The sequence below is a fragment of the Chenopodium album genome, chromosome 16, assembly GCF_948465745.1.
Source record: "Chenopodium album chromosome 16, dcCheAlbu1.1, whole genome shotgun sequence".
NCBI lineage: Eukaryota > Viridiplantae > Streptophyta > Magnoliopsida > Caryophyllales > Amaranthaceae > Chenopodium > Chenopodium album.
In genome coordinates, this window is record NC_137849.1 from 44,429,880 (window position 1) to 44,439,334 (window position 9,455).

The following is a 9,455-nucleotide window of genomic DNA, read 5'->3' on the forward strand; positions in this document are numbered from 1 at the left end:
AACTCAGTTTTAGGAGATGACGAAACTCAAGAAGGTAGTGTCAACACTGAGAGTAGAGAAGATATTGTTGACATGACGGCAGAGGTTATCCAGGAAGAAAATCTGGATGAGGGTTATAATTCTGAAACAGATAGGGCTGAGTTCCGACAGCCTATTGTTCTTGCCAACGATGGGAAGGTTGCGAAGGCAAAAATAAGTGACGCTTTTAGGAAAACGACAATTGAAAAAGATTATTGTCGTCGTGCCAAAAGGTTTTTCAACTTACCTGATGGGTACGAGTTATCTCTTCCTCCTTCTGGGGCTTCAGTGTTAGACTGCCCGGTAGGTTCTGTGGCCATTTATATGAAACATTTTGATTTTGGCCTCCGTTTTCCTTTACACCCTTTTGTTGCCAAAATTTTTAAAGCCTGGAATGTTTGCTTAGTTCAATTGACTCCTCCGACAATTCGGGCCGTTATTGCTACTGTTTGGGTTATGTTATATCGGAACTATCCTCTAACCCTTAACGTATTTAGGCGGTTAATTACCCTGAAAAGGGATGGTCAATCAGATGGGTGGTGGTCACTATACACTCAGCCTCACAAATACACCGTTCATCCTAAACTATCTAGTTGCAAGGACTGGAAAGATAGATTTTTCTTCATGTCGGTCCCAGAGGATTTTCCTTTGAGGAGAACTTTCTTTATACCTCATCCCCGTTTTGACTCAATTCCCGAGAGAGATCTCGGTAAGCACGAAGAAAGAGCTGTCAATCACTTTGACATCTCCGAATTTGATGAGGGTGACGGCAAGGTTCGTCTGGTTCCCAAGGTGTGGGTGCCGAATGTGAGTTACATTCTGGGCAACGCGCCGCTTTCTCGTGTCGGTCTCTGTTGGACAGACCATCATGGTATTATTTATTTTGCTAATTTCTTACTTTCTGCTTCATTCTTGATATTATTTACTTGTATCTAATTTTTCTTGCTCTGTGTTCTCAGGCATAGATAAGTTAGACAACAGGCAACTTGGCCTATCAGCCGACAGGAAGAGAGTAATTAGGCGCTGTCCTAAGGCGTCAAGTCCCTACGACACTCTTGCCAGTGTTTGTGGTCGTGCTCCCACCATCAGCGCAAAAAGAAGAGCTGAGATCATGGCCGACGACAACGCCAAGAAGAGAAAAACTACATCACTTGCCAATCGGCGAGGTGGTGGTGTCGTGATCTCTAGCCCTAGACAGCCTGAAGGGCGTGGCGAGAAGAAGAAGGACAAGTCGGAGTCTGAGAAGACTCCACCCATCACAAAAACAAAGAGCCCTGAAGCCGTTGTGAAAAAGGTTATTCATGGGATTGAGATCGAGGATCTCACTGCTGCTGAGTCCCCTCGTCAGCTTCAGCCAACCACTGCAGTCGCTCCTACTACGGTTGGCTCAGATTCAAGCATTCCGGCCTTGACTTACCGGTCCAATCAGTGGATTGAACGAGTCTCTGGAAGGTTTCCAGACGAAGTTTTAAAAGGCTTCGCTGTTCCTGCTGGTCATTCCGGAGACCGCTGGCAACCAAACATGGATGTCGGCCGGAATGAATCCATGATCACCGATGACCCAATGCAAGGTGGGAACCTTGGTTATCGACTTTTGAGCAATCTTACTCTACCGATGGACAGACCTGCTGGTCCAATCGGCCCCCTTGCTGCTACTCATATGCACAATATGATGAAGGTACCCTTACTTTTATTTTATCTATTCTTATGCTTTATACGCATCTTTACTATGTACTTCGTATTTTCTTTATTTATTCTTAACTTTAAACATTTTTTTTTGTGTTCAGGCCGTCATGTCTGGTACAGAGCTTGTTGAGATGTACCGTTATTACCAAGAGAAGCATCATCAAGCCTCCTCCAGCCAAAGTGCTATGCAGGAAATCATCAACAATGCTGAGAGGGCTTTAGATGATTTGAAGAAAATAAAAGAGAGAGACGACAAGGAGATGTCGGAGCTGAAAGTTAAGGCTGAGAAGGTCGCTGGTCTGGAGTTGGAAGTGCAGAATCTGAAGACTCAGATTACCGAAAAGGATAAGGCCATTGAGCGTCTTCCTTCAGTCGAAAAAGATCTCAGCGATGCCAGAGCTAAAATTAAGAGCCTTGAAGAGAAGGTTCAAAAAATGGAAGCTGATAAGCCTGGCATCCGGCAAAGAGCTGTCGGCCGCTATCTGGCCTCTGATGAGTTCTGTTCCAAGCTCCAAGATCGTTTAGACGGAGGTTGGACTACTGCTCAGAGATGTATTGCCCATGCTGCCGGTTGGAAGAAGGAGGATTGGGCCAAAGTTGAAAAAGCTTTTAATGAGGAAGCGTACAAGATTCCTTCCGGCTTTGAGACTCAGAAATTCTCCGAGGAGGACCTGTACAACCTCGTGCCAAGCGCTGATGACGGCCCCAACGATCCCAACATTTTGAACTCCCCAGTGCCTGAGAATGCACAAGCTTGAAGGGGCGGGCAGTCATCACCGACATCTTCTTGTGGGTCTTGTATTATTGGGCCTTACCAGTTGTAGTTCTGTATTCATTACCTTTTGTCTATCTGAATACTCATTTTGACATTGCTGTTTTATCGGCATATACCCCTTTTTTGTGGTGATGCCTGTCGATTGTTAACTTTAATTTCATTGTTTATGTAAACTTCTCAACCTATTTTCATTACACTTTGTTGCTTATCAGTTGCTTGTGAATCCAAACATCTCTTATCATATCAATTAGGGATACGATATTTTATGTTGCAAATTTGCGCCTATTTAAACAGTTATCGTTTACAAAAAACAAGGACATACCTGATATCTGACAACTCTTAACAATTATTAAACCATAACCATATCCAAACGTAACAACTAATTATCAATGTACGACATCTATCTTACTCCTTACCCCCCTAGTGTACATAATTCTTATCGGAATTATTTACACTAAGCAGTAATTTGTGTTGCTGGTCCAGATTTTAACGTCGGTAACCCATTGCTTTGCTGTTTCAGCCAGTTGGGTACCCTCTCGGCGATCACTTTCTGAGCTATGCCTCATGTCGACGTATACTCGAATTGATTTGGCTGGTATTATATTTTGAACCAGCAACCTCGTGAGTTAATGTACACAACTGATCAAGTTGTAGATTCATTAACTTCACGGAAGCGGTTTTGAGCTGTCCGTCCCATTTAACGATATTCTGTTAAATGGAGGATGCCTATTTCCAACACACGTTGTCTGAATAATTCTTCATTCATCACTGATACCTTTTATTGATATCAACTTCACATAAAAATTTTATTCACTTTATACATAGTATTTCTTCAGCACAGCCGAGTTCCATACATTCTTTAGGGGTGCCCCATCCAAAGTTTCCAGATAAAACGATCCCTGGATGACGACATCTCTGATCCGATAAGGTCCTTCCCAGTTTGCTGTCAGCTTTCCGTCTTCATTTCCCTTACCCGTCGCTGCTGTTCTTCGTAGTACCAGATCCCCTACACTTAACGGTCGATGAGATACCCTTCTGTTGTAAGCTCTCGACATTCTTTCCTTATATGCAGCTGATTTAACTGCTGCTTTTTCTCTGAGCTCTGGCAGAAAGTCTAACTGCTCCCGTAAGAGTAAATCATTTTGATCTTCACAATAGTGCTGAACTCTGAATGTCGGCAACCCCACCTCTGCTGGTATAACTGCTTTCGTACCAAATACTAAAGTGTAAGGTGACTCGCCCATTGCTTCTCTGATTGTATTCCTGTTTGCCCACAATATCTCCGGTATCAAATCTGCCCACAAACCCTTTGCATCTTCAATTTTCTTTTTAACTGTTGTTATAATTTGCTTATTTGCTGCTTCTGCCTGGCCGTTAGACTGTGGATGGCATGCTGCCGCATAAGCAAATTTCACTTTGTACATCGTTAAGAGATCTTTGACTGGCTTACAATCAAATTGGGTTCCATGATAAAAAACCATTGCCATTGGCAATCCAAATCTTGTGAAGATACTCTTCCATATAAACTTCTTTACTTCTGATGTCGTTATCTTCGCTACTGGTGGTTAATAGTGGGAATAGATTATTTTACGAAATGGATTGAGGCAGAACCAACCGTTTTGCTTCTACTGCTATCGACAACTGCATTCCAGCTATTGCAGCTTCGTACTCGGCCTCATTATTCGTTGCCTTGAACTTAAACTTCATGGCATATACAAACATCTTCCCATCCGGTGCCGTTATCACAATTCCGGCTCCTGCCCCCGTTGTTGTAGCTTAACCATCAACTGATACATGCTATGTTCCCAATTCCTCCCCTTCATCGGTATATGTGGTTTCAACAATGAAATCTGACAATGCCTGAGCCTTGATTGACGTTCTTGGCCTGTAGCTTATTTCATACTCCGATAACTCTACTGCCCATGTCAGTAATATGCCAGATGTATCCATTTTGTGTAATGATTTTTCCAAAGGATGATTGGTTAACACTTCTATCGGATGTGCGTCAAAATAAGGCCTCAACTTTCTAGCTGCCACTACTACTGCTAACGCCATCTTTTCTATCACTGGATATCTGCGCTCTGCCGCATTCAATACATGGCTAACAAAATATATCGGCTTTTGCTGCTTCTTCCTTTCCACCAGCAAAACGGCTGCTACCGTTTTTGGTGATGCCGAAATGTATAACTGCAACATCTCTCCCTTCTCGGGCCTGGCAACCGTGCGAAGAGATCTGAGATGATTCCTTACTACTTCCAGAGCATCACTCTGTTCCTTTCCCCATTCGAATGCCTTGTTCTTTCTCAGCACCATGAAAAACGGAAGCGCCTTGTCAGCTGACTTGCTGATAAATCTGGTCAATCCTGCCATCCTACCAGTCAATCTCTGTATATATCACGAATGGTTTTTGGTTGTTTCATTTGGAGCACCGCATTCACCTTATCTGGATTTGCATCTATTCCCCGCTCGCTGACCATAAAGCCCAAAAACTTCCCTGATCTGACCCTAAACACACACTTCTCAGGATTCAACTTCATCTGATATCTCCTTAACGTCTCAAATGTTTCCCTCAGATCTGCTATGTGGTCTTCTTTTTTCTTACTCTTTACTATCATATCATCCACATATACATCAACATTCCGGCCCTTCTGCTTCTCAAATATCTTATCCACCAACTTCTGATATGTCGCTCCTGCATTTTTCAACCCAAACGGCATTGCCTTATAACAGTACACACCAGCATCTGTTATGAAAACTGTTTTGTTCCTATCAGCCTTATGCAAGCTGACTTGATGATAACCCGAAAACGCATCCAAGAAACTAAGCATAGCATGACCAGAGGTTGAGTCTACCTGCCTATCTATTCGAGGTAATGGGTAGCAATCCTTAGGGCAAGCCTTATTCAAATCTGTAAAATCCACACACATTCGCCACTTCCCTGTCGGCTTTCTCACCATTACTACATTTGCCAACCATTCTGGATACGTGCAAGGCTCAATGAACCCTGCCGCTAAGAGCTTATTCACCTCAGCCTGAATTGCTTCTATCTTTTCAGTTGAGAAATTGTGCTTCTTTTGCCTTATCGGTCTGAACTTTCTATCAACATCCAACTTATGCTCCATCACCTCTGGATGTATCCCCGGCATCTCACTTGCTGAAAACGCAAAGACATCTGCATTCTCACGTAATAGGCTTATCAGATGGCATCTTGTGTCTATATCCATATCAGCCCCAACCTTCACTGTTCTACTCGGATCACCTGGTTGCAACTCAACCTGGACTGTTTCTCCCCCTGGTAACGGCCTTGGAGTTTCCTCTGGCCTCGTATCAAAGTTTTTCATAGTTAAGTCTTGGACTGTTGGCTCACCTTCTCTTATCGGATTGCACGGTATCGGAGCACTGCCCACTGGATTCTTCAAAGCAGTCACATAACAAGCTTTTGACATCACCTGACCTCCATACACCTTTTCTACAGCTCCCAGATTTGACACATAAGCTATTGCCAAATGGTAAGTTGATACAACGACCTGCATATCATGTATTATCGGTCTGCCGATAATTGCATTATAGGCTGACCTAACATCCACTACCAGAAACTCTGCCATCATATCTCTTGCCTGTGGCCCATCACCCAGCTTAACTGGTAATACTATGCTTCCTTCTGGCCTTACAGTTGACCCATTGAACCCAATTACAGGATATGATACCGGCTTCAGGTACTGTCTCCCTATATTCATCTCATTAAAAGCTTGCACAAACAACACATTTGCTGAACTACCTCCATCAACCAGCACTCTTTTGATGTCAGCCCCGTTTATTTTAGTTATTAAGACTAACGGGTCATCATGCGGGAACACTACACCCCTTGTATCTTCTTCTGTGAACACTACCTCAGGTATCGCAGCTGGCCGAGGACGATTGTCCACATCCAGGGCACAAACTAGATGACGGTGTTCAGCCAAATGCTTCTTTGCTCCACTAATCGTTCCTCCATGAACCGGCCCTCCCGTTATCACATCTACCCTTCCAGTGGATAACGGTGGTATTCCTACATCTCCTTGTCGGACTATTCCCCCTTGCACCCTTTCAGGCCTTGCCTCTATCCGTTGCCTCTCAACTGTTTGTGCTGGTTATTGATTCCTGCCTGTGCTCAACCGGTATTGTGTCAAATGCCCTTTTCTGATTAACTCCTCAATGTTATCCTTCAATTGCGTACATTCCTCCGTGTAATGCCCCACATCCCTATGAAACATACAATACTTTTTCACATCTCTTGGCCTTGCCTTCATGGGAATCGGCCTTGACCAATCTTCTCTATTCTGGTTCACTGAGTAGATTGCTGCCCTTGGTGTATTCAAGGGAGTGTAAGTGCTGTATCTCATTGGCGGCCTTGACGCCCTTGGATCTTGCCGGCTTCCCCCCCTTCCCGAGGCAGGAGTTCTTGGCCTATTACTTCCGGACGATGTCCCTTCATGCTGATTTTGCCCTCTTCCAACAGCGACATGTCTACTACTTGTCTTCATCAATTCCTCACTCTTAATGTAATCATGGGCTTTGCTAAACGCTGCTGCTAATGTCGGCATATTTTTCCTTGTAAGATAACGCTTGAAATCATAATCAACCAAGCCATTCATCAAAGCCATCACAGCTATTTCTTGTTGCAGTTTTGGGATTGTGTTTGCCTCATTGTTAAATCGCCTAATGTAATCCCTCAGGGATTCATCCGGCCTCTGCTCAACGGCCATCAATTCCCCAGAGGTTCTCTGCCGCACACTATTGCTGACATATTGACCTACAAACATTTCGGTCAATTTTTCAAAACTATCTATCGATCCCACTTCAAGGTTGTTAAACCAATCGGCCGCAGCCCCAATCAAAGTAGTTAGAAAGACCTTACACCAGACTGCATCTGAGTTGGTATACAACATCATATGTCCCTCATAGGACGTTATAAACCTTGCTGGATCCCCTCTTCCATCATACCTATAAGTCGGCATTTTCACTTTTTCCATCGGCTGATCCAAAATATGCTGGGCAAAAGGAGATGCCCTTAACTGCACCACTGTTCGCATTGCCTGCCCATCTACCTGCGAACTTCTCTGCTGCTGGGTTCTCGTACTTACGGTGTAACTTGAGGATTGCTCAACCTGTCGCGACATTGTATGCGTTCATACCGGCGACTCATGTCGGGGTCTCCTAGGCGAGTTCATCAACTGATTATGTTGCTCTTCCTGATTGCGGTGCGGTGTTCCTCTATCGGCCTGAGCGGCCCCCCTTTCAGCCTGTGCCGCCTCAGCCTCCTTTCTCTTCTTACTCATTGCACTCATCACCCTTGCTGCTGTCTCCAATTCATCTGGTGTGAATGCCGCCATAGGATCCTCTGCTTCCCTTCCACCTGCAGGGGAGGTTACCGGCATGCGAAACTGATTATCCTCCAGGGTATAAGTTTCATCCACTATCTCTACCTGAGGCTGCTCTACTGATTGATTTACCACTTTTCTTGTCACTGGTGTTTCATTATTTTCGGCCATAATTGTTATTGTTATATATATATATTTTTTGTGTGAGGTTCTTAGGCAATAGAAGTGATCAATGTCCCCTCCTTCTAGCGCCAAATTGTTTCAGTCTAGACCTGATCTCTCAAGAACTCGGACCTGAGATCCTGATACCCTATCGGCGAGCTGAGAACCTACACAATGAGAAGAAGTTAGCTAACCCCAGGGTGATCCGGGGATAACCACTCCGATGACAAAGTCAGAAAGTGTTTAAGAAAGGAGGATAAGTATGAGAGAGAAAGTAGAGAGAGAGAGAGTAATTAATGTCCTCATTAATGAGGTCTTACCTACTATTTATAATGATCCAACTTGACAGGTGGCTCTCCTCCATGCAAAGCCTCTTGAGCCAAGTGTCAAGCCTTTGTTGCCACGTGCCGAATTCCGACAAGCCGATATGTCTGCTTTCCGGTACATATCAGCGCCTTTCCATAATTACACATAGTTTGATCACACGCTTCTTCAAGATATCGGCCTTGCCTAGATATCATCCCATACAACTACCCATGAAGTTTGCCTTTTCAAGGCATTGCTGAAGTTGTTCAACTTCCTTATCTTGAACTATTTGTTCTTCTTGATGATTTGTCCCATCTTCATTTTGATTCATTGTGGATAACTTCAACCTTAGGCTAATAATATTTTTGCTGATATGAATATTGCTAAATCATGGTATAGTATCAATTAAAGATTCTGAAATAAATTGTTACTTATATGCCGAAAACTTACGTCCCCAATCTACCAATACATTAAATGTTGTTAAATACGGTGTACGAGTTTGGGCCGCATCCGCAAATTAAGAGAGAATGTACACTTTAGAAGATCAACGAAGGTTTCATCCCAAAATTATATGACAATAGTATGAGAGGTTTATCCCCTTAGCCTTATAAAGTGTTTAGATCTCTCAACTTTTATCAACGTGGGACGCTTATATGTGTTACTCCCTCCGTCCCTTATAGTAAAATTTCACGGGAAGTAAGAAACTTAAAGAGCTTAAATAAGTAGTTAAAGTACATTGAAAAGGTAAATTTACATAGGGTATCCAAAAAAAATAGATATAGAAAATAATAAAAGTATATGGAAATGCAAAATTTACATATAGAAACTAAAATTGCACAAATATTGTTGCAAATTAGAGGGAATTTTGATGAAAAAAAATTAACATTAATAGGAGTTGGAAAAAGTAAATGGGACTATTATTTTGAGACTTAAATTAGGCCATAAGGGATCATCAATAAAGGACGGAGGGAGTATTTGGTAGGACCGTAGGATAGACTTTAACACTTCCCCTCACATGTAAGGCTCTTTTAATTCAAGGATCACTTGATCCAATTCAATTTGACCCAAAATATTTAATGTCATTAAAGGCCCTAAATTATGGGTCTAACAATATACTCAAGCCATCAGAGCTCTTATACCGTGGGCAT

The 9,455-nt window shown here is 43.1% G+C and overlaps 2 protein-coding genes across 2 annotated transcripts; both read right to left on the reverse strand.

Annotated features, from left to right (window-relative positions):
- Nucleotides 1-3,294: 3,294 nt before the first annotated feature.
- On the reverse strand, nucleotides 3,295-4,186 carry LOC145584383 (uncharacterized). The gene is made up of 2 exons (XM_081641239.1): nucleotides 4,095-4,186; nucleotides 3,295-3,742 (listed from the first exon to the last, which is right to left on the reverse strand). Exons 1-2 carry the CDS (start codon nucleotides 4,184-4,186, stop codon nucleotides 3,295-3,297), a joined length of 540 nt encoding a protein of 179 aa, XP_081497365.1.
- A 90-nt stretch (nucleotides 4,187-4,276) lies between these two features.
- Nucleotides 4,277-7,638, reverse strand: LOC145584384 (uncharacterized). The gene is made up of 4 exons (XM_081641240.1): nucleotides 6,696-7,638; nucleotides 5,434-6,605; nucleotides 4,918-5,331; nucleotides 4,277-4,864 (listed from the first exon to the last, which is right to left on the reverse strand). The coding sequence occupies exons 1-4, from the start codon at nucleotides 7,636-7,638 to the stop codon at nucleotides 4,277-4,279; spliced, it is 3,117 nt and encodes a 1,038-aa protein (XP_081497366.1).
- Between the last annotated feature and the right edge of the window lie 1,817 nt (nucleotides 7,639-9,455).

Coding starts and splice junctions, on each gene's coding strand:
- LOC145584383 (XM_081641239.1), bottom strand. CDS start 4,186: ATGAAGTTTAAGTTCAAGGCAACGAATAATGAGGCCGAGTACGAAGCT. Junction 3,743..4,094: donor ATAGCAGTAGAAGCAAAACG/GTTGGTTCTGCC, acceptor GTGGGCAAACAG/GAATACAATCAGAGAAGCAA.
- LOC145584384 (XM_081641240.1), bottom strand. CDS start 7,638: ATGTCGCGACAGGTTGAGCAATCCTCAAGTTACACCGTAAGTACGAGA. Junction 6,606..6,695: donor GGGGCATTACACGGAGGAAT/GTACGCAATTGA, acceptor ATCAATAACCAG/CACAAACAGTTGAGAGGCAA. Junction 4,865..4,917: donor TAGATGCAAATCCAGATAAG/GTGAATGCGGTG, acceptor TGATATATACAG/AGATTGACTGGTAGGATGGC.